Source organism: Hemiscyllium ocellatum, chromosome 29, assembly GCF_020745735.1.
Source record: "Hemiscyllium ocellatum isolate sHemOce1 chromosome 29, sHemOce1.pat.X.cur, whole genome shotgun sequence".
NCBI lineage: Eukaryota > Metazoa > Chordata > Chondrichthyes > Orectolobiformes > Hemiscylliidae > Hemiscyllium > Hemiscyllium ocellatum.
Window position 1 is genome coordinate 30626348 of NC_083429.1, and position 26259 is coordinate 30652606.

The window sequence follows — 26259 nt, forward strand, 5'->3', positions numbered from 1 at the left end:
TCTGCTCACTGAATAAGTGCCCATCTGGAGATGCTTCAGTTCCCAATTCTAGACTCACTGACTTCTGGATTGTACAAATTATCCTTCACAGTGAACATTTTAATAAAAAGACTGTCAGATTTTGTATTTCATTATTCTTCACACTGACATGGTCAAACTTGTAAGCACAAGGTGGCAGTCAATCAATGTTTAGCATGATTAAGGTCAGTGAAGCTCGTGACAGATGATGGGGACGATATCTGTCTTCATCACCTGGGCGTTAAACAATTCCTAGATAGATGGCAGAAAGGAAAATTCATCGAAGGGGATTAGCCATTTCAGAATTGAAGCTTTGGGCTTGTTTCTGAACCTGACTAACTTTCCTTCTGTTGACTCAAGTGAGACTCATGCAAGCTCATGCTGTGTGCTTTTCTCTTCCCCTTAGTCTAGTCTGACAACAACTGAAAACAAAGGATCACAAAGTGCTGAGTTTGTATGTGGTTTATCTGATTGCTCCTCTTTAGGGCTCTCTGTATGATTTGTTTAGTCAAAATCTTTCGCAAGCATGAAAGAATATATATCACTGACAATTCAGTTCCCAGCAATATTAACTCTCCACTCAGTATACCATTATTGAGTGGTTCATTTCAATTGCTGAAAATTGACACATGAAGAAATTTATAGTTTGCCCAAAGCCAGGAAATGGATAAATTTCATATGTCATTGGCATCTCAACAGTAAATAAAATTCAATGACATTAACAAAGGAGAAACGCAAGACTGGTAGGGCATAGAGAACCAATGCTTCACCATACATACACAAACATTCAATTTAGTGAGAGTTGATAATGATTAAAATAATCAATTCTATGAATGCAAATAATTATATCACAGGCTTTTAAAGGGGCACAGGTAGATTTTAAATATGGTCATAATTCGGTTAAGAACTCTTCACACATTATGTGGAGTTGGAGAGATATAGAGCACAGAAACAGACCCTTTTGTCTAACACATCTATGCCGACCAGATATCCCAACCCAATCTAGTCCCACCTGCCAGCATTTGGCCCAATATCCCTCCACACCCTTCCTACTCATAAGTCAATCCAGATGACTTTTAAATGTTAGAATTGTGTCAGCCTCCAACACATCCTCTGGCAACACATTCCATACATGCACCATCCTCTGCTTGAAAAAGTTACCCTTGGGACCCTTTTTAAATCTTTCCACTCTCACCTTAAATCTATGCCTTCTATTTCTGGACTCCCCCACTTCAGGGAAAATACCTTGTCCAATTGTCCAATCCATTCATGATTTTATAAACTTCTATAAAGGCACCTCTCAGCCTCAGACTCTCCAGGGAAAATAGCACCAGCATATTCAGCTTCTTCCTATAGGTTAAGCCCTGCATACCTTGTCAACATCCTTGTAAAGAGTTTCTGAACCCATTCAAGTTTCACAACATCTTCTTATAGGAGGGAGATCAGAATTGCTTGCAGTATTCCAAAAGTGGTCTAACCAATGTGCAGATGCAACATGACCTCCCAGCTCCTGTACTCAATGCACTGAACTATAAAGGAAAGCACACCAAACACCACCTTCACTCTCCCATCTACCTGTGACTCCACTTTCAACGAACTATGAACCTACACTCCAAGGTCCAAGGACATCTAAGCAAATATGTTCACACTCTCCTACTTTGATTAGAATGAAGCACTCCTTTGTTTTAATTGAGGACTGTTGTTTCTTGTTCTCTTTCAACCTAGAAATATGGTGTACATGAAAAACAGGTCACTGCCATGTACTCATTGTTTTTATACCACATAAAGTGGCTCTCATTGTTTAATATGTACCTTGCCTTTAAGAAAGTTCATTTTTAAGGGCACCTTGTGCTGTGTATACAATGTTGTGACACTCTTTGCCTGTTAGTCAGCTTTAGGTCTGCAAGCTGCTTACAGAAATCAATTGGTTAATGTTTGTTTAATACTTTGTAATATGTTTTATTGCTTTAAATAAACTAACGTATGGAGTTTATCAATCCCTGACCAGGAATTGAATACTAAACAATTATCAACATATTATTGATAGCAAATGAAAATTAGTTAATTCTTCCACTCTACTCTAACTGTTTTCTATCAAAGGCTGATCATTGGTTTAACATGGGAGAACTTCCCCTCAATATTAAACAATGAATGCATAAGATTGAATTGTCCAGAACTTATAGTTGGTCTAATAAAGTGAAATTTGTCCCATATTTTTATGGGTGAGGTGAAAGATGTTAGGCCCATTTTATGAAGATTAAAGCAGGCAGTTATGTTTCTTTGCTTATATTCAATTTTATTTGTAATGTAGGTATAACCAGATTATATGCAAGATACCAGTTTGTCTAGAAATGATCCACAGGATTTTATTTTCCCTTTTCTAACATCAATGCGTAAGATCATCAGAATCAGAATTCTGAATAGGTCATAAGCTGGCTCTGCTATTTGGTAAGCTCAGAACTGATTTGATCATGGCCTTAACTCCATTTTCTTGTGTTTTCCATAAACCTTCACTCGCTTGTCAATCAAAAATCTCTCTCGATCAGTTTTGATTCACTGATTCAGTTGTTAACTCCATCTGTGAAAAAGAAATTCCAAAGATTTGCGACCCACTGAGAAAGAAATTGTGCTAATTTCCTTATTAAACAGCTCCCCTGAATTCTTGATTTCCTCACAAGCAGAATGATCCTCCCATCTTCCAAGTTGTCAAGCTCCCTCAGAATCTCTTGGGTTTCAATCTGGTTATCTCTCAGACTTCTTAACTCCAATAGTTACAGTCCAATTTGCTCAAAAATTCCTCACTCCAAGAGTGAGCTGAGCAAACCTCCTCTGAACTGCTTCCAGTGCAGATTTAATCCTTCTTAAGTAAGGAAACCAAAAGCGCACACAGCTCTTCATATGGCAATCTCACCACTGACCAGTAAAATCATAGCAAGACTTCCCAGCTTTTATGCTCCATCTCCTTGCAATAAAGGCCAACTTTCCATTTACTTTCCTAATTACTTGTTGTATCAAATAACTTTGTGCAATTTATGAATAGGACCAAATCCCACTCTATTACAACACTGTGCTCTCCTTCACTATTTAAATTTATTTTTCTATTTTTCCTGTCAAAATGGACAACCATATGTTTTCACAAATTATACACTTGCCAAATTTTGCCTGCTAATTGAAATTATTTTTATGAAGTTGCACATTCTTTCTGTTTTCTTTACAATTAATTTCCTTACATATTTTGGAGGTTTCGATGTTGGACTGAGGTGGACAAAGTTAAAAATCACATAACACCAGGTTATAGTCCAACAGATTTATTTGAAAGCACTAGGTTTCAGAGCTTCTTTATCAGGTGGTTGCCCTGATGAAGAAGCGACATTCCGAAAACTAGTGCTTCGAAATAAATCTGTTGGACTATAATCTGGTGTTATGTGATTTTTAACTCCCTAGTTATCTTTTGACATCAGCAAATTTGAATACAGCACAGTCTCTCCTTTAATAGTGTCATAGAGCATGGAAATAGACCTTTGGGTTCAACCAGTCCATGCTGATCATAATCCCAAACTAAGCTAGTCCCACCTGTCTGTGCTTGGCCCATATTCCTCTAATCAATTTTTATTCATGTACTTCTCTAAATGCCTTTTAAACATGGTAACTGTAGCCACATCCACCACTTCCTCGAAGTTCATTCCACACAAGAACCACTCTCTGTGTAAAAACAAAAATTGCCCGCAAGGTTTGTGAAGGTTTGTAACTCAGGTTGTGGTTTAGGGTGTAGGTTTGCTCACTGAGCTGTAGGTTTGATATCTAGATGTTTCATTACCTGGCTAGGTAACATCATCAGTGGTGACCTCCAAGTGAAGCGAAGCTGTTGTCTCCTGCTTTCTATTTATATCTTTCTCCTGGATGGGGTTCCTGGGGTTTGTGGTGATGTCATTTCCTGTTCATTTTCTGAGGGGTTGATAGATGGCATCTAGGCCTATGTGCTTGTTTATGGCATTGTGGTTGGAGTGCCAGGCCTCTAGGAATTCTCTGGCATGTCTTTGCTTAGCCTGTCCCAGGATAAATATGTTGTCCCAGTCGAAATGGTGGTTTTTTTCATCCGTGTGTAGGGCTATGAGGGAGAGGGGATCGTGTCTTTTTGTGGCGAGCTGGTGTTTATGGATCCTGGTGGCTAACTTTTCTTCCTGTTTGTCCTACGTAGTGTTTGTGGCAGTCCTTGCATGGAACTTTATAGATGACATTGGTTTTGTCCATGGGCTGTACTGGGTCTTTTAAGTTTGTTAGTTTTTGTTTGAGAGTGTTGGTGGGTTTGTGTGCTACTAGGATTCCGAGGGGTCTCAGTAGTCTGGCTATCATTTCTGAAACTTCTTTGATGTATGGTAAGGTGGTTAGGGTTTCTGGCTGTGTTTTGTCAGAGTCGTGGTTTGTTCTTGAGGAATCTGTGCACTTTTTTTTGAGTATCCGTTCTTCTTGAATACTTCGTATAGATGGTTCTCCTCTGTTTCTCGAAGTTCATCTGTGCTGCAGTGTGTGGTGGCTCTTTGGAATAGTGTTCTGATACAGCTTTGTTTGTGTGTGTTGGGATGGTTGCTGGTGTAGTTAAGTATTTGGTCAGTGTTTGTCGATTTTCTGTATACGCAGGTTTGTAATTCTCCCTTGTCCTTTCTTTCTCCTGTGACATCCAGAAATGCAGGTTTGTTGTCAGTTTCTTCCTCCTTGGTGAACTTTTATGCCTGTGAGGGTGTTGTTGATGATGTTAAATGTCTCTTCTATCTTGTTTCGTTTTGTGATGACAAAGGTGTCATCTACGTAGCGAACCCAAAAGTTCACCAAGGAGGGAGAAACTGACAACAAACCTGCATTTCTGGACGTCGCAAGAGAAAGAAAGGACAAGGGAGAATTACAAACCTGCGTATACAGAAAACTGACAAACACTGACCAAATGCTCAACTACACCAGCAACCATCCCAACACACACAAACGAAGCTGTATCAGAACACTATTCCAAAGAGCCACCACACACTGCAGCACAGACGAATTTCAAAAAACAGAGGAGAACCAGTTATATGAAGTATTTAAGAAGAACGGATGCTCAAAAAACACAATGCGCAGATTTCTCAAGAACAAACCACGACAAGCAGACAAAACACAGCCAGAAACCCTAACCACCTTACCATATATCAAAGAAGTTTCAGAAATGACAGCCAGACTACTGAGACCCCTCGGAATCCTAGTAGCACACAAACCCACCAACACTCTCAAACAAACAAAAACTAACAAACTTAAAAGACCCAGTACAACCCATGGACAAAACCAACATCATCTATAAAATTCCATGCAAGGACTGCCACAAACACTATGTAGGACAAACAGGAAGAAAGTGAGCCACTAGGATATATGAACACCAACTAGCCACAAAAAGACACGACCCCCTCTCCCTCATAGCCCTACACATGGGTGAACAAAACCACCATTTCGACTGGGGCAACACATCTATCCTGGGACAGGCTAAGCAAAGACATGTCAGAGAATTCCTAGAGGCCTGGCAATCCAACCACAATGCCATAAACAAGCACATAGATGGCATCTAGATCTATCAACCCCTCAGAAAGGAAATGACATCACCACAAACCCCAGGAACCCCATCCAGGAGAAAGCTTCGCTTCACTTGGAGATCGCCAAGTGATGTTGTTACCTAGCCAGGCAATGAAACATCTGGATATCAAACCTACAGCTCAGTGAGCAAACCTACACCCTAAAAATTGCCCCTCATGATTTCTAACATCTTTTTCTTTCACCTTAAAAATGAGCCCCTCATTTTGAAGTCCCCCATGCTAGGGAAAAGACATCTACCATTCGTGCTATTCCTCAGCCAAACCTTTATTGACATCAATCTCTCATTCCCAACACCATGGAAGATCTTTTGGAAGATTGTTTTCTGTTTACAAAATGTCCCTCTGACCTGGACAAGTACAGTTCTGACAGCATTCAAAGAGTTTGACACTATTCATGACAACGTTGCCCACTTGACTGTCATCATATCCAGAAGCAATTACTCACTCCAATATTGATCCATAGAAACAGCAGTCTGTGCCCTCTACAAAATGCACTGCAGAAGTTCAGCAAGGCTTCTTAGATAGGATTAATCATCAGTTTGGAAGATACTATCAAGAAGGGCAACAGCAGCAGATTTGTAGGAATACCACACCCTATAAATTCAAGCCATTCACCATCCTGACTTGGTAATATATCGCTGCTCCTTCAGTGGTGCTTGAACAAAATCTTGGTAAATTCTTCCTAATAGCATTGTGGGTCTGTCTGAATCCAGTGGAACATAGTGATTTAAGAAAGCAACTCACTACCACATTCTCAAGGGCAACTCAGAATATCAATAAACACTGACCAGCCATTGAAACCCATGTTCAATGAGTGAATGACAAAAAGATCATGGTTGACGTGCTACCCCAATTCCATTTTCCCACTTGGTTCCCATATCCATTGATTCTTTAGACACTAAAACCTGTCTATCTCAGCTTTAAAGATACTCCATGAGAGAACTTCCACAAAGTTCTATGTTTTCAAATTCAAAGATTTACATTGCTCTGAATGAAGAATGTTCTCCTCTTCCAATCATATTCACAATGGGGAGTGAGAAGGAAATGGCATGAAATGATGCTGAGAAACTAACATACTGGGGCGGTCATGCACTTGGAAATTAGCACAAAACGTCAATGCAAACATTCAGGTGGCATCTAATGATTGCTGTTGACATGCTATCACCTGTGTGTGTGCTACCAGCTCATTACGTGTCTCTTGTCACATATAGATTTACCAGATGTTATTGATAGCACATGCAGACATATTTGCATTTCAATGTGTGGAAAACCAAAAACTGCAGAATGTAAAAGTAAATTTGTAAAATCCAAGCTATTCATATCCAACACTGATCTATAGACAAATAACATAAAAGTGAGACCCAACCAGCACGGGATTATTTGCTGTACCAGGATACAGGATTTTGCAAGGCTGTGGATAATTTATTTCTTTTCAAAAACAAGTCAACTAATTCTGTTAATTCAGCATGGCATTTTTGGGACTTCGTTGATGCATGACCAGCTAGCCTGGTGCTGATCACGTAATTAACAGGTTAAGATTAGACTAAAACAAATGCTACAATTTGTGGCACAGTAGCCTTCACGTTAAAATCCAGGTATTATTAAAATCAATTTTTGGATGGAATCTGATGGAACTGCACTTTTACTTCATTTACGAGGATAGCTGTGTGATGCAATTGTGATTTTCTCATGAATATTCCATTACCTTTGTTCTTGCACCTTAATTAACTTGGTGGGCATTGTTGGGGGTTTCGTTGCTGAATCTGATTTAAATTTAAAATGATGTATAATTACAATGTGTGGTCTGTATGCTACATGGCAAAATCCATGAATAAACCATACTGATTTTTGGAAATCAAAGCAGAGAGATGATAATGACCATGATGTGCAAGCCCTCTGCTAATTTAGAGAGAAAATAATTAGCTAAGCACAGATATATTAATTCTTAGAATTGTTGAATTTATTCTAAACCTGACATGGAAAAAGATATTTATTGAATTAATATTCTGGTGAAGAGACTATCAGTGTGGCTTACTTGTCAAAAGCCTATTTTCATCAAGTAAATGTCACTTATAATGAAGAAGATCAGATGATTAAATATAGCTCTTAGGCCATTATGAAACTGTGGACAGAATCTTGAGGAGTCTCAGCTATTGGTTCAAGTGCCAGTAAGAGCCCCATGTTGTTTTTTTTTCAGTAAAATGTGTCACATCTCCTGACACTTGGATATTTATCAGGCCAGCAGCAAGCATTCCTGGGATGAAGGACGCTGAAGGCAGAATTTCCATCTGCTTGACCTAGAGTCAGTAGGATGTTGGTGATACCCTTGGCACAACATCCAAGGGCCCAAGATCTTTGCTGGGTCACAGCTTGCAGGAGGCAGTCAGCAGTAAGGGCAGGAGGTAGTTCTCAGCAGGCCACACCTTCCTCATGCTCAGGTGCTGAGTGTCTTTGAATGAATGACCACCACATTCGGCTGCTGTCAGTATTAGATGTGCAGGTCCTTTCATAGATCAATCAGAAGAGCTTCAGGTGATGATCACTGAACTTTGTACTTAAGAGTTGGGTTCTTGGAGAGGGTCATTGCTGCTGACTGTCTACCTCTCTGCCATGACATTGTTCACACCCAGGTGTCCTTGAAGAGGGAACATGCAGTGTTCACCAATACTCTCAATGCATCTGGAGACATGTGCGCACAGCAGGGGCTGGAGCACTTTTTCTCCCCCTCCAATGCCATTTTAATTTAGTCCCCTCCTTCTCTTTTTAACCTTCTCCTCACTTTGATGTTGTTGCATTGCCCTTGCTGGGCTGTGCACGTAAATTAACAATTAATTGGAAACCTGTGTATTTTAATGGTGGTGAATGAACATGTAAAGTAACACAGGTGATTAGGTCGTGAAGAAAAAAAAATCAGTTGTATGTGAAAGCACTTCTGAAAGTGAAAAAAAATCATACATTCTTTTCAGACACCATAATGGTTAGAGTGCATCAAAGCCCCTTCCAACTTCATTTGGCTGGTGGTTTATTTGGACAAAAAAACAGAAGCTTTAGTGTACTCTTGTAATACAGTGGTAGTGTCCTTCCCTCTGAGCCAGAACACCTGGGTTCAAGACTAACATGTTCCAGCAGTGTGTAATATCATCTCTGAGCAGGTTGGTGTTTTCCAAAAAAAAAAATACGAAGTGAGCTTGATTATCAGCCACAGGTAAAGGATCCAGACAGGAAAGGTAGAATCTGGTGTTTGTAATGAACTATTGCTTCATCATACAACAGTTGAAAACTTGGAAAGTCTTACACAGCTTGATTCAGCTGTGGATATCAGTCAATTAAAAAGTCCCTAACCTTGCCACTGTAGAAATCTGCAAGCAACCATGCACATTAGGTCACCTTCCAGCAAAGCAACCTCTCACAAACTGCTGTCTTAATACCAGCTGTGGCAGGACAAGCTGTTTAAAGGTGTATTAATCCCTTACTAAGTTCCTCAATTGGTGATGGGCAGGAAAACTGTCCATTGGCCCTCCAAACATAAGCTAAATCATGCTGGAGGCAGGAAGGCAGCAAATCCACACTCTCCACCCTCTCACCTGAATAAATGCCCTCTCTGCCACCAAACCCAGAATATCACACAATTCTACCTTGTGGTGACTGATGACCATCCACACTGAAGGACAGTGGTCAATTTTCCAAGCAAATGTGATATTACAATAACTTTTCTGATGGATTTATGTCATAACTTACTTGAGATTGTACTCAATTTTATTTTAGATCATTTCCATGTGGGAATTAAATTAACCTTGTTCATATCTGGAAGTCAATTGGGTAACATACTGTACTCTATTCACGTTGGTTCCTAACAAAGCTGAGAGGCAATCACAGTGTGAAAAATCCTTTAGGATAGTGATAACCTGGAAGTTTGCAGGGATGGAAAATATTGATTCTACTGTTGGAAATGAAAATTGATTTTCTGATTTGACTTGATTTGTTACACAGTCAAACCAAGAGCTGAAAATAAATGGCTGGGATTGGCCTTTCTTCATTAATGATTCTCAAACGGTACTCTCCCACTCCGAGTGTGCTGTCATACCTCACTTAACTCCTGCTCTCTGCAAACGATTTTCCTGATCTTATTCAATAATCCACTGCCTCTAGTTTTACTGCTTCACCTTAGGATCTCTCCACACAACAGATTCAATGTCATAGAAAGTAGAGAATAAGTAAATTTTACAATTTTGTATGAGAGTAAGAAAGACTAAGGAAAAAAATAAGAAACAGAAGTGAAACGGAATAGGGCATACTTGGAGAGATTCATTTAGATCCTGAATTTTGCATTTGTGACAAATACTTTCAGTCCTGTCCAAATGCAGAAGTCTCAAACTGACTCAGAACTAACTGGATGATGTGTTCATGAGAATCTGTCTGCTTTGCTTTGTAAACATTTTGGATCTTGACTGTGTTTTTATACTGTGCTTATATTAAATCAATTACATTGGTGCAGGCGGGAACCCTTTTACACGAAATCCGTCATAAGAGATGCACACAGTGAAGGAGAAGCGTTACAAATCCAGCAAAGAGACAGGGTATTGTGTGGACGGGTGGTGGCTGGGAATTGTAGAGAAGGGAGAGAGACACAAAGAAACATAGAGAGAAAAATACAGTGAAGAAATAGAGAGAAATTAAGGTGACAAGTCAAATCAGAAACGACTTGTGTGGGAGCAAGAAATATAAACAAGAGAAAACAAAAGAAAAAGTTAAAGAGGAAAGAAGGAATTAGAAGTGAAGAGGCAAATATAAACAAAAGCGACATTAATAAGACTTCAAAGAAAAACTTTCACTGTAACAATGCATAGCCACCGGGGAATATTCGATATAAATGTTTTAGTTCGACCAATGCTGCTAGTATAAGTTAAGAATGATTCATTTTTATTGGAAAATATTTGAAAGCAGAAGAATAAAGCTGGTTGTTTCATGAGACATTAGTTCACTGACCAAAACCCCTAAAAGTATCCCACCCATCCAAAAAAGAATAACTGTGTTTGACAAGTTGAGTTCAATTTTTTGAGGAGATGATATCCACGCAGGTTGTGATTTACAGCAGTTGCAGAGTACATCAGTGGTTTCCAATCTTTATAGTGATAGAGCACATTTTATTGAGACTCAGAATTCCATGCCACACCCACTTTTCCAGCTGAAATCATTTCTCATCAATATCACATTTACTTGCATTTACAATGGTTACCACCTTACTAGAGATATTTGCAATATTGTGCAGGCAACATGATAAAGAAGGATCAAAAGCATTAAAGTTTCAAATCCATCAGAAAGATGTCCACCATCTCACACTGCGAGCACAGACACACTTTCAAGATCTGCTCAACTCATTTATTTCTAACCGTCCATGGCCCTAAATCCATTCCACACACTGCACTCAGTTCAGGAGTCTGAATTTTGCAGATGACATTTTATATTTGCAACAATATTTCTAAATGTATAATTTTAATGAAATGATTGAATTGGTATGTATTTAATGGATGAGAGCAAAATGCAAAAGTAAATTGTAATTTGCCAGGTTAGTGGGGAACCCGGACCTGCCAGTGTGTACAGAACCTTTTAATCTAGAGAGATAAAGTACACAAACACTATTGTTAGGTTTCTATCGTCATGAATAAAAACGATCACATCATCTCAATTTAGTCTTGGCCAGCTGTGTTTAGAATATTCACATTTAAGCATTGAAATGCCATTAACTCACGTGTAAATTAATGATTAATTTTCACAAGTTTTACAAGTTGTAATTTTGGTTGGATAGAATATTGTTTAAGATGAAACAATATTTGTTTTATGTTGATCTTAATTACTTTTGAACAGAATTTTATGGCACAAGGTGTGCAGGAGCGCATCTGTTGAAAAGCACTGATGTAGATCAGAAAGTTCTCTATTGGCTAAAGTATCAGAGATTTGAAATGAAATTAAAAATGGTCAGTGGAGAGGATGTGAAAAGTAGATGTTGAGGGCAGCATTCAAAGTAGTTAGAAATAGTTAGCTGTTCATTCTGGGGCCATTTATGCACACTGCTTATGCCAGAGATTTAAGTATAGACCAAGAGAATCCAATGCTACAATATTCTGCTGTTATGAAAATAGAGGATATAGTTAATTCTTTAAAAGAACAAAGGAAATGGAGAGTGGAAACTAATGAGCTGGCAGAATTGTCTGGAAAAAGTCATTGATGTATTGGAATGTCATCATATATAAGGTGACACTATTCAGTGAATAAAATAATACCATGGTCCATACTCTAAATGGAACTTTATTTACTGCTGTAAAAGAACAAAAGGATGTAATAAGACCATAAGACAGAGAAACCTAAGTGAGACCATTCAGCACTTTCAGTTCACTCCACTATTCAATAGGACTAGGATTGAATGACAATCTTCATGTCCATCTTCCTGTGTTTTCTCTGTAGTCCTTGATTCCTTATATCTAAGCCTTAAATGTACTCTGCCTCACACCTCTCTGTTGTTAGGAATTCTAAAGACAATCAACTTGTGGGTAATATTTGCAAAACATTAAATATAAAAGTCATAAGAATAAAAAAAGGTGGTAGAATTCTAATTTCAAAACATTAAAGCTCTTTAGATGGCATCTTCCAAATCATGACCACCACCATCTAGATGGATAGATGCATCAGAAGGCCATCATCTTTGCATGCCCTGACTTGGAAATACATTGATGTTCCTTTAGTGTCACTGGGTCAAACTCCCTTCCTAATGGCATTGTGGGTGTAACTTTAGGTTATGGACTGTAGCCACTCTTGAAGGCAGTGCACCACCACTTTTTTAAGGGCAGCTAACGATGGGCAATAAATGATGGTGATCCATTGACTCCCACATCTTGTGATTGGATGATAGAAAAAAGTCATGGACGATAAAGGATGTAAGTGTGTATGAACCTCATGAAATCATAAGTCCACCCTTCATGCACAAAAGCTAAATGCTGCAGAAGCTGGAAATCTAAAACTAAAATAGAAAATTCTGGAAATATACAGCCAACTTTGAATGTTGTCTAGCTCTATTTCAACAGACCATTGGGTGATAAATCATGAATGTCATTCTCCAAAAGCCATGTGGCACAAGTTTTAGCCTGAAGGTTTTTTCTTCCCAAACAGCACGGATACTGCAGAAGTATTTAAAATTAATAGTGGATGGAAAAGAATAGATAGAAGCAGGCAAATTGGGGTCAGGAACAATGGCTTAGAGGCAGAAGGTTAAATGGAAGTGATTTTAACACAGGGGGTATCTGTCCCCTTGGAGTGATGAAGCTGCAAAATTCATATCCATGGTTTGAGGCAAAAGCTTTGTCAACATTTTAGAATAGATACATGGCTGAAAGGGAAATGTTTAGAAGGGTGTGGAAATTGGACAGGTAAAGGTGATTCAAAATATCTACTTAATTTTGCAACTTCCAGTATTTTAATTCTATCCTTCTAACCATCAAAACATTTATACTGTTTGAATTCCATGAAAAAAAATAGAGGCAGTGATTTGTTTTTTGAGCTTTTCTCTTTGATTTGTTTTATTATTCACTGATAGAATTTGACTGCATCTGCAATGACAGAGGATGAAGGCAACAGCTTGGGTTCCCTCGTCTGTGCATTTAGTCCAAATGACATCAACAATTTAAACAACACTGTGTTCCTGGCGATTGTTGATCAACTTCGAGAATGTGGACGATTTGATGAGGCAAAGAAAATAGCTCTTAGACAGAAGATCCTGTCAGCCTATCCGTAAGTACAATGAATGGTTAACTACAGCTTTAGTTTACTGGATTCATTCAAGTCATTGCCGGCATGAGGAACTCGAGTTAAAGAGGTAGAATGGAGAAGAGAAGTGAGAAAAAATGATAGGGTTCAATAATATAATGATTTACAAAGATATTGCCAGGGTTGGAGGATTTGAGCCATAGGGAGATGTTGAATAGGCTAGAGCTGTTTTCCCCAGAGGCTGGGGGATGACCATTTAGAGGTTTATAAAATCATGAGGGGCATGGATAGGATTAATAGACAAAGTATTATCCCTGAGGTGAGGGAGTCCAGAACTAGAGAGCATAGGTTTAGGGTGAGAGGAGAATGATATAAAAGAGACCTAAGGGGCAACTTTTTCGCTGCCAGAGGAAGTGGTGGAGGCTAGTACGATTGCAGCATTTAAAAAGCATTTGAATAGGTATATGAATAGGAAAGATTTGGAGGGATATGGGCCAGGTGCTGGCAGGTGGGATGAGATTGGATTGGGATATCTGGTCAGCATGGACAAATTGGACCGAAGGGTTTATTTCTGTGCTGTGCATCTCTATGACTCCATGATGCAGAATAACTGCTCCTCACTCTTTCCCATTGGTTGGCACAGTGGCTCAGTGCTTAGCACTGCCGCCTCACAGCACCAGGGATCTCGGTTCGATTACAGCCTTGGGTGACTGTCTGTGTAGAGTTTGCACATTCTCCCCTGTGTTTGTGTGGGTTTCCTCCCACAGTCCAAAACTGTGCAGGTTAGGTGGATTAGCCATGCTCAAGTGTCCAGGGATGTGCAGGCTGGGTAGATTAACCATGTGAAAATGCAGAGTCACAGTGGTAAGATAGGGGAGTGGGCGTGAGTGGGTACTCTTCAGAGGGTCAATGTAGACTCAATGGACCGAATGGTCTGCTTCCATGCTGTCTGGATTCTATGACTTATGGCAATATTGAGAACTCGGGGCCGCAGATTTAGGTTTGTTGTCATAAAAGGGGAAATGAGGAGAAACTTTTCCAAAATCAGGAATGCTCTGTCTGAGGAGATTGGTTCAATTGAGACATTTGGGGTGGAATTGACTGTCTCAAAAGGAATAGCGTACACTGTTTTGGGAGAAATGTACTAGTTGCATTGTTCATTCAGAGAGCTGGTCCAGTCAGGAGGCTGGGGTGAAAATGTGTTGCTGGAAAAGCGCAGCAGGTCAGGCAGCATCCAAGGAACAAGAGATTCGACGTTTTGGGCATAAGCCCTTCTTCAGGAATGAAGGAATCCAGTCAGGAGGCTGGCCTGTAAAAATTCTGTAATTGAATTCAGAGTTGCTATAATCAATGTGCACAATACATTTCTGTGAAATATTGTCTGCATTTTTTTTAACCTAGGCCTCTCATAAAGTGGACAGTCGATGAGCTCACGGAATTACGTGGCCTATTGGCAGTTCTCATGTATGAGGATTTTAAATCAATCCCCAATAATGTAAGTAAAATAACATCATGGTTCTGTATTTGCTACCTGCACTGACAGATATAGTCACAGATGCTAACTGGCAAAGATCAGACTTGGAATGTTTTCATGTGTCATTTCTGAGCCATATTCACCAAACCCTCATATTCCCAGGAAAGAGCTGCAATTTATGGGGAGGCAATTTGAAGTGTAGAAACACCATCTGACTGAATCTCTAATCCTGCAGCCTGGGAAAATTGTGTCAGCAGAATCAGTGAAAATATTTTATCTCCGTGGGGAAAGCAAATTATTTTTAATTCTTAGGCTCAGAGTGTCCGAGACAAGGCCAGCATTTATTACCCCTCCATAATGGTCCTTCAGAAGGTGTGCTAAGCTACTTGCTTCAACCACTACAGTCCAGATGGCTAAACCCATTGTGCCGTCAGGGAAGAATCTGCTGATTTTTGACCCGTTGATAATGAAGAAACAACAATATAGTTCCAAGTTTGGATGGTACAGCAGATGGATGTGTTCCTCTGCTCCACTTGTTATTCAAAGTGGGAGAAATTTGGGTTCTGTAAGTCATGTCAAAGGAGCCATGGTAAGTTCCTCTAGTGTATCTTGTAGATGATGCACATGGCTGTTATTATGCAATGATGATAGAAGGAACTCATGTTAATAGATGACTGTTGGAAGTAGATTGCTTTATCTTGAATGATTTCAAACTTCTTGAGTGTTATTGGAGTCGCACAAACAAGTGGAAATTATTTGATCACATTGCTGAATTGTGCACTGTGCATGGTAGAGAGGCTTTAGGGAGTAAGGAGGTAATGGTTCTGTTCGCCGAGCTGGAAGTTTTTGTTGCAAACGTTTCGTCCCCTGGCTAGGAGACATCATCAGTGCTCTGGAGCCTCCTGCGAAGCGCTTCTTTGATGTTTCTTCCGGCATTTATAGTGATTATACCACTATAAATGCCGGAAGAAACAACAAAGAAGCACTTCGCAGGAGGCTCCAGAGCACTGATGATGTCTCCTAGCTAGGGGACGAAACGTTTGCAACAAAAACTTCCAGCTCGGCGAACAGAACCACTACAACAAGCACCCGAGCTACAAATCTTTGCACAAACTTTGAGTAAGGAGGTAAGTTACGTAAGTCCCGGCTTTTGACCGATGCTTATCATGACATATTAAGTGGTTGCTCCAGTTGAGTTCCTGGTGTTATATTCATCCATTATTGCTAACAGGGGCTTTCCTAACTCCCACTTTGTAATTCATTGTATCCCAAACTATTATCTGTTGCTTAGACACAGTCAATAACCCTTAACTTAAAAATATGTTAACTAAGGCCTTCCTTTTGTAACATTTGACTTTTGCTTTAGGATGACATCCAAACAGCACTCTTGGAAATCCTCTCCTCTTACAAGTCAACTAAGAATTTTGTCCCTCCTGATTTTGACAATTCTCCAAATGTCTCTGCACTTTATCAAAAAGTCTTCAGTATGCTGAACAATGCTTCAGAAAATAACAGGAGAAAACGGGCACCAGGTATGTATCATAGAAGTCATCAACCTTCACCATGAATAAGGAGGTCAACAAAGAGAGATCAATATGGCAGTCACAATGCTGGGAGACATTTCTCTTTACTATCTGGAGTTAAACAGCTTCTGAAAAGATAAGAGTGGAAAGATTATTCATTAGTGAGAAAGTCAACTCAATTTTCATTTCATTTAAATCGATTAGAGAAAATGCATAAAGCGCCAATGACAGAACTGAAATCTTTTCCATTGAAATGCCTTCTTTGCTCTCTCCCATGCGATACTTAATGCTCATGTACATTCCCTCAAAAGGGGATAGTTCAAATAAATCCAGAGCTCCCTGGGCTAAAAATGAAAGAGATAGAAGTGTGCTAAATATGGGTGTCAGCAGAAAGTATAATTGAGAACCAAGTTAAATATATATAGAAGATTCAGTAGGCAGGTGAAAAAGCAAATAAGAGAAGCAAAGAGGAATTGTGTAAAGAAACTAGCAGCTAATGTAAGGAGGGATGTTTCAGGACAAATAATAAGTATTGTTTTCGTACAAAGATTACATAAAATCTGGAATGCACTGCTGGAAATATGATGGGGGTAAGTTCAAATAAGGCATTCAAGATAGCATTGGATGATAACCTGGATACAAAGTCTGTCCAGGTTATGGGCAGGTTGCAGGAGAATAGCACTGAGTCGTAACACTCATTTGGAAAGCTGGTGCAGATACGATGGGCTGAATGGCCTTCTTCTGTTTCATTAAATTTCTGTGAAGGACCAGTTCATTACGTCCACTAGTTAGATAACATCAAATCTGAGGTTAAAATGATGTATTATTTTTTGTGTCTTGTATTTGATTTTACAGATGCCACTTCTATTTGATTTTGAATTTTACACAGTGTTAACATTCTTACCTCTGAATCAAACATTTTAGGTCCAAGCTTCACTGCAGAATGTGCGGTTGAATTTTTGAAGTCCCATTAGGGAAGTTAGTTGGGCATCACTGAAGGTGGAACTGCAGAAGCAAAGTTGTAAAATGGTTCATCAGGCAGTTGTTCTGGTGAATCCTTAACTCAGCATACAATAAATTGTCAATAAACTTCAATTCCATTATTTTCTCAAGGTTGGCCAAACAATTATTCTGAACTTAATTTCTCAATAAACTGGTTGGCATTTTCTGGGTCCATCCAGCACGGACCCTGCAGTCAACTTTCACAGATTGTGATCTTTGTCCAAGATCCAAGAACTAAATGTCAAAGTAGATCAATCTTTCTTCTTATCTGTTATTTACTTTTCCTTCCAGTTTGCTCAAAACGCCCCACTGAAGAGGACATCGAAAGTCTTGGAGAAGCAAACATTTTATGGACTGTTGAACAGTTGATGTGCATTTCAGTCGAGGACTTCATAAATTCACTTGACACACTGACTCAGGTCGAAGGTTTTAACATTGATCAGCTGAAGGCATTAAAATCAAAAGCCTTGGAGGTGAGGGAATAGCAATGCTTTGGTTGTCTCCTCAGCAAAACTTTGCGAACACACTTTTAAACAATTAGAGTCCAGTTTATTTATGCCAGTTGATCAGTTGGGTAGTCAACAAACAAGTTGCATCACTCACCTGATGGCACTCGAGAGAGGCTGGAAACAATTTCATGCTTGGTACACTGCTGAATAATAATGTTTGCATTGGTTGACTTAGATGAGACAGGAATTCCATTGACTCTGTCAGGGAGATGTGTCAGACTTCCTTTGAGGGGAGTGAATGATCCTATGTTGAGTTGGATAATTGAGGGACGTCCAATCAGCATTCAGGAGAGGGTCATTTTCAGAACAGCTTTATAAAATGTCAATTTTATCAATGACATAGTCATGTTTATATAAATATTTTTTGAGGCTTTTGCCTGATTTGGCTGGGCATTTGGCCCTTATTTTGAGGACAACTCAACAAACATGAACTTGGAAAGCTCACAAACATTGGACAATTTTAATAGCATTGTGCTTTCTTGCAACCCAATTTTTTTCAATGGTGGAAAAACAAACACAAATAGTGATCAGCTCCATTCTATTTACAATTAAGGGTTAAATAACCATTCTTCCTGTAGTATCAAACTGTAAGTAGAGGAGGGAAAAGTTTATATCGTAGACAATGGTCAGTTGTTACATTATGTTGGGTCCTTACATTTTAAAAATAATTGGATTTTTAATGTTGCAGCAGATAATTCTTCAAAGAAAAATTACATCTACCATTTAAAGGACTCAATGAACATGTCACACCTTCTCAGAGCTCTCCACCAAATGTAAACCGTGCATAAAACACTATTATAATATGGAAGCTTTAAACTAAATCAGCTAGAATTACCAACTGGGTGATTAGATTAAACCCAGCGGAGAACCACTTTCTTCAGAATTTTGTGCAGTGAATTGAAATGCTGTTAAATATTGGCACACAGCAGGCCAGTGGACTCTGCCATTAACAAATCCATTAGCTGTAGTTTTCAGGAAAACCAAGCAGACCCTCTAAGTGTCTGATGGCTGAATCTTTTAAATCATCTCCTTGCTCTGCTATCAGAGATTGACATGTCTTGCACCTATACTCAAATTGTTCAGGCTGCACCTCCACATTTGGCTTTCCACTTTGTTCTGTCTCATTGAATAGCAATTTTGTTGACTTAAATCCCATTCAAGGGACACCTTGTCGAGTATGAAGGAATGTTAATAAAGTGGAAAATGAGTGACTGTCAATGCTGCCAGAGATAACATGGATTGCAAGACCTTGCGTTCCAGCAATCACCTCAATGATACCCTGGGTGCAGCTAATCTTTGGTGCACCTGAGTAATTTCCGGTCATAATGAGTTACGTTTTTGGACCTTTCATGAGGAGAGAAGTACCTGTCAAAGAATTTGAAAAACACATTGTATAATGAAATGTCAAAGAGTCTATTGTCTTATAAATCCACCAGGAACATTCACACACTGCCAATTCCAACCCATCAACAGTTAAAACTGCTGTGCTTTGGTCTTCATAAGATTTGAGTCTTGGATAGCAGCACATCCTCATCCAGGAAGCTGAAATTATGTGTTGCTACCTTCAGGAGACATAGTATTAACTGCCTGTTCACTTGCTGGAGTCTCCACACCCTGTAAGATCAATGAATCATTCAATTGAATGTACAGTAGAGGAAAGGAAAATTAGGTCCAGATGCCCAATTTCAAATATTCCAACATGACTTTCATGCTGTATAGTATTTCACATGTCTGTTGCTAAATGACTATTCTCAGGGACAGAAAACATGGTACAATATGAAACCACAAGGGGAAATTATTGACTGTTACTCAAAAGAACATCTAGCACTGAGATTGTGATTTGTTCAACTGCACAATTACTCACTGAAAATCTTCACCAATCTAGCCAAGGTATTAAACTGTTTTTGGTATTACAAGGACCTTCTTGGGTTATGGGGGTCTTATGCACAGCTACCTTCTTGCACTATAGCTACCATGTTGGAACATGTGATGATGTCAACACTTATATCCCTTGTTTCTGCAATTTGAAGCAGCTGTACATCAACTTCTCACAATATTTGCATTCAGCACATGCTATTTAATTTGAGCTCAAGAGCTCGTTATGTAGAAAAACAAATCTACAGACTTACTGGCATTTTGGAGTGCTCTTCAAAGTTGCCTTTGAACATTAGGTTCAATGCAAAGTTAGTGAATGATACTGATTTTGCAGGTAATGAATTTAAACTTAGTTTTTGCAAAAATGAAGCTGGCTATGGGAAGGAGTTGAGTAAGAGAACCTAATGAAGATAACAGTCACAAATGCAGATCCTGAAGCTCTGTCAATATAAGAACCTTACTTCCTAATCAACTAGTCTATTTATAAGTGCTAAACATATGTGCCACTCACTATCAGCTTCTCAATAACAGCTAGTGACTGGCATTAAAAGCTGACCTGTCTGTGACGGTCATGTCTGACAAAGAACAACAAAAACACTGCCATTTTGTATTTCAGTTCAGCTGGGGTGAAAGTCTACTCCAGCCAAAGCCTACCTGTTTGATTGAATATTCTTGAAGAAAGCAAATGGACTGCAGAGATTCAAGAAGGTAGCTCACCACCACCTTCTCAAGGGCAAATAGGGATGGGCTGTCAATGCTGGCCAGACAGTGATGCCCAAGTCCCACTGCTGAAAAAAGAATAGTATAAAATGAAAAGTGACACAGTTCTGGGGCCTTGAGATAACATGTTGATGAAGATTACAGAAATAGCACATAACCAAGAAAAGTAATTCAGACTGATAAGAGTGATTTGAGATGCATAATAAAAGGGAGAGCATAGCAGAGAAGGGATTGAAAGTTAACTGGCAGCCTGAGGCATTAACTTGTAAACTAATTGAGAATGAGATTTCATTTGTGTATTAAGTTTGTAAGTCTGTTTATTGTGGCCTGCAGTGACTGCTATGATATTGCAGTTTAAACCAAATGGCAGAGGAGTGGTTTAAGAATATCACAAAAGACCAGCTTCACATTCCCTTTCACTGCACCTTGAGCATTTTCTTTTCACTTAATAGATTGCGAAGAAACTAAAGGCAAAATTTTAACACCATTTTGTTATTCATGCACTTAGTGGAGAGACCATTGTGAATGATCCTGCATTTGTTGCTGGTGAAGATGCGATAGAGAGTTAATTAAAACACAAAGCAAGAAATGAGTGATTGATTCAAATTGCTATAATATTATTCATTAAAGCTATTAATGAGAAGTTTAGAGGAATCATTTTCTCATTCATTTAAAGTAATTTAGCTGATTTCAGTGGATGGAATACAAGCAAGTTGTGAATGTAGGAGTAGGATATTCAACCACTCAAAACTATTCCACTCGCCATCTGCACATTAATGCCATTTACCCACCTTTGATCCATGTCCCTTGATAACTTTGCCTAAAAAACACCCTATAGACCTCAGATTTAAAATTTAACAAGCATCCCCAGTCTTTTGGAAAAAGAGTTCTATCTTTCAATAACCCTTTAGGTGAAAATGCTTCCTGATTTAACTTCAGAATGGTTTAGTGCTAAGTTTGAAGTTGTTGTTGAGGTTTGAGATATGGGATTCTTTTCTGTATCTATTAAAGCATTTATTATGGTTTAAGTATACAAATTAAACTGAGAAGACATGTTTTATATTCCCATGAGTTTAGAAGTGTGAGGAGTGAATTAGTTTGTATACTTAAGCAAAAAGAATGGTTCAATAGATACAGAAAAGAATCCTCAATCTCAAACCTCAACAACAATTTCAAATTTGGCACTAAACTGTTCTGAAGTGAAACTTTCACCCAAAGGATGACTGAAAGGTCGAACTCTCTTCCTATAAGACTGTGGATGCTGGTTAAATTGGAATTTTAAGTCTGAGATTAATTGGTTTTTACTGGGCAAAGTTATCAAATGATGTGGATTTAAGGAAGGTAAATGGCATTAAAATGCAGATGGCCTTAGATGTTCTGTTGGAATAGTTTTAAGTGGCTGAATGTCCTGCTCCAGTTCCTACAATCACAACTTCCAGTAAACCTTTCTCATGTAAATGTATCTTTCTTGAGGTATATATACTTTGAAGTAAACTCAATATTTCAGTTAAAGTTTTATTGAAACTCTGTTATATTAAAATCATGGTAATGAAAGGGAGTGAATGAGACCTTTTAATTATCTTGGAAATCTTTGACCAGTCACCCACCAGTTGGCAGAGGAACTGTGGAATAAAATCAATAAATGAAATCTTGTGGACCCGAAGGATACACTAAGTTATTGGCACAAGCATTCCAGGCAGAGAAAATATATCATACAATAATGATGCTGTCCATTTTAAAGATGAAATTCAATAAGTTCATGATATTCACCATCAGCAAAAGGGAAGAGAGTGAGAAAACCGATCAGTGTTTTACATAAGACGAAGACAGGCCATTCAGCCCATTGAAACAGCTCTACCATTTAATATAATTATAGTTGATCAAATACCTGAATGCTTTTTACCCACACTGTCCCCATATTTCTTTATGCCATTAGTATTCATAAATCTATGAATCTCCCATTTAGACATATTCAAAGGCTGAACACAGTCTTCTAAGATGGAAAATTCCAAAGATTCACAGCACACTGATTAAAAAAAAATCCTCAATCTCGTCCTAAATAACAGCTCCCATTTTATTGAATTGTGCCCTCTGTTCTTTACTCAGAGAGTAAAAGAGGCATGGAACATACAGCCTGCAACAGTAGTACACTCTCCAACTTAAAGGGCAGTTTAATGGCTATTGGATAGGCATATGGATGAGAATGGAATAGTGTAGATTTGATGGGCTTCAGATTGGTATCACAGGTTGGAAAGACATCGGAGGCTGAAGAGTCTGTATTGCGCTGTAATGTTCTATGTTCTATGAGACTGTCAGGGTTGTGTCAACCCTGTTTATCTCTTTAAGAATTTTGTAGGTTTCAATGAGATGTGCTTTTATTCTTTGAAAGTCTAGAGAGACAGTTCGCCTAATATTTCTTCAAGGTACAGCCCCGCCATCCCTCAAACAAGTTCGGAGAACCTTATGTTCCTCACAGTTATTTTTCACATGGTCTTCGATGTATAACATGGGTTGCAAATTTGCTTCCACCTGAGATCCATTTCAGAGATTATGCGCTGATCAGTTCTAAGAATCATTTCCAAGCAGCAGAGCCATAGATGGTACGACAGCAAGGTAACAAAGTGTCTGCCATCAATTAGGTGTAGCCCCGCAGCTTATGACTAAAGCATTTCACTCAGTAAATTGTTGCAAGTTTGGAATTAATGATAGCATCACACAGGAAACAAGGCACTAGGGACCTGAGAGATGGGAGAAAGGATTAGACTGTCTTGAAATTCTGCTATCGACTTTTCACACGACTAAACATTGACACTTTCATTCTAATGACACAACTTAGCCTCATCCCATTAAAGAGAAGGAAAGAGGATTAAATGAGAAAGAGAAAAAAATAGAATCCATGGAAAGATGAAATTAAACTTATTTAAATTAAATTTATTTGCAAGCTACAATAATCAATATCTGAATGAATGAGACTTGTAATTGTTCAGTTTTGTAATATGTGAGATTGACTGATTGGTAATAACTAAAAATTATCATGCTTTTAAAACAATAGCCTCAGTCAACATTACTTGACTCAGCCAACAATTTGTTGCATTCAGGCTTAGTGCTTAAATGCAAGATCTTCACACCATTCAACGCATTATAACTTTGTAGGTCATAGTGAGGGCTGAGTTCAAAGCTCCTTTCCTTGTGTAGCCTGGGACACAAACAGGGGAAAGCCTGCCCCATTCCAACTCTGCATCCCTCACATTCCAAGATGAGGGAGAATGGCTTTTCCACATAGAAGTAAGTAAGGACCCTTAAATGGCCAGCTAAAATCCTGATATTCAACCAGTGGTGGTCAACACATAAGATGCCAGATAAATCCTGGAGGATCTATGTTTCTTTGGGGATTGGGGGGAAGAGAGGGTGGGGCAGTCCTTCTTGAATAGCCTCCATAAAATGAAGGGACCTACTGGCATCAGGGAGGTAATCAAAGAAGGATCCCCTCAATTATTTACATGGAATACTTCATTCTGCTTATCAGGATCTCCCTCACCAGACCTCGAAACTTATTTTTCCCTCACCTGATTTCTGAGGTTTTCAGCAATGCTACTACTCCTTAGCACTGCTGCAGTAATGGAATTGGCCACTTCTCCTTGTGGTGCTGCTGATCTTTGATTAGTAGGGTACTGCAGATGCTGGAGATTAGAGTCAAGATTAGAGTGGTGCTGGAAAAGCACAGCAGGTGAGGCAGCATCCAAGGAGCAGGAAAATTGTTGTTTCGGGCAAAAGCCTGACCTGACCTGCTGTGTTTTTCCAGCAACACTCTGATCTTGACACTCATCCTGTGTGGCAGATTACTGTGGAAAACTCCCCCACAGGAGCCTGGGATGTTTATGATAGCCAACAAGCTGTTTGTTTTAGTTTTAGTACTCTCTGGACTTCCAAACATGATTGCATCAGGACTGTCACTAACTTTCTACCTAATGATTGGGCCCACAATAGTAACCATTTGGTTATTTCTGCAAATATCATTGAATACCTTGGGTATTCAATCTTCACCAGACAGCTGCTGCTAGTCTGAAATTATTCTCTCAATTTATTATCAGTAAATAACAATGGGTACCATTTGCTTCACCATTTAACAATGAAATCTGACGTTACCAGATGGTCCAACCACCTTTACCATTATCTGACTTAGATTAGATTAGATTACTTACAGTGTGGAAACAGGCCCTTCGACCCAACAAGTCCACACCGACCCGCCGAAGCGCGACCCACCCATATCCCTACATTTACCCCTTACTTAACACTAAGGGCAATTTAGCATGGCCAATTCACCTGGGAGGAAACCGGAGCACCCAGAGGAAACCCACGCAGACACGGGGAGAACATGCAAACTCCACACAGTCGGTCGCCTGAGTCGGGAATTGAACCCAGGTCTCAGGCGCTGTGAGACAGCAGTGCTGTGCCACTGTGCCGCCCACTATTCTTGCTTGAATTACAGATTCACTCTTCAAAATCTAAATGAGAAGTTTATTAATGAAGCAGTGACTTTAATCTCTCAGTTTAACTCATTATCTTAACTTGGAAAAGTTTTGTGGCTCAATGATGCTGGGTCTGAAAGTGTGTTGAGATCAGACTTGAGTTTTTTCAGCACACCAAGCTAAACTCATCTCCTCACAATGACCATCATGATTATGTTCTCAAAAATAAACTTGGGTTAGCATGGGATATTTTACAATTAAAAATAGTATGCAATTGCAGTTTCATGTATCAAATTCTTGTCTCTTTCAGTCTTTTAGCAATAAAATCTCAAATGACCAGCTTGCCTCTCTAAGGAGGATAACACTTGGCTTTGATGAGAATGAAGTAACGCAATATTTCACTGCACCCGATATTGATACTATTGGTGCAATCTCGGACAACGAGGAATGGGCCAGCACTGAGGTCAGAATGAATTCTGATTTACCACTTACTTCATTCAAAAAACCATTTAGCTTATTTTTAACTGTTGTGTTTCACATGAAGATCATTGTTGGAACTGTTTTGATTGGCTCTAAACTGCTTTGCAACTTTCAGTGAATGACCTTCAGAAAGAATATGAGAGTCACTAACCTAGTCACAACATGTAGTTTACTTTTGTTTTCTTTAAATCTACCTGCCTGGCTTTCCCTAAAAGAAATGAATGGAAACATTGAAGAAATTGGTAAGTTCTACAAAGGATTAACCAGACAAAAGTATCGGCTTTAGAGTTTAGGTAACCAGGTGTAATTGTTTTGGGACAACTTTGGAGATTGTAGAATAATGATGAGAAATATTGACCACCAATGGTCAGGCAAAGGGGGAGAAAAAAGCCTGATCCATGATGTTGAGGAACAAAAGATGAAACAAATGGTAATTTTTGTCATACCTTTTCAAATGAAGGGAGCAGTGGTGTTGTGGCGATGTCACTGGACTAGTGATCCAGCACCCTAGAAAGGCCTGGGGACATGAGTTCAACTTCCATCACGGCAGATGTTGAAATATAAATTCAATTAGAAAGCTGGAATAACGCTATCCTAATTGCCGCTGTTGTAAGGAACCATCTGGTTCAGTGATATCCTTAAACATATGTTTCCAGAACCACAGCAGTGAGGTGAAATTCCCTCTGTGCAATTAGGGATGGACAAACTGAGCCAGCAATACCTATTTCCAATGAATAATTTTTTAAAGAAAGTGTGAATAGACCCATCATAATTCTAATTATTCTGTTCAAACTTTTATTTTTTGTCAATGGTTTATTA

At 39.0% G+C, this 26259-nt stretch overlaps 1 protein-coding gene across 1 annotated transcript in view; it reads left to right on the plus strand.

The window, feature by feature from the left end:
* Positions 1–26259, plus strand: part of LOC132829486 (otoancorin-like) — a 108877-nt gene that overhangs the window by 70182 nt on the left and 12436 nt on the right. The window contains exons 16-20 of the mRNA XM_060846698.1: positions 13219–13412; positions 14790–14883; positions 16229–16394; positions 17679–17860; positions 25271–25423. Coding sequence (XP_060702681.1) covers positions 13219–13412; positions 14790–14883; positions 16229–16394; positions 17679–17860; positions 25271–25423 — 789 coding nt within the window. The remainder of the gene's footprint in view (positions 1–13218; positions 13413–14789; positions 14884–16228; positions 16395–17678; positions 17861–25270; positions 25424–26259) is intronic.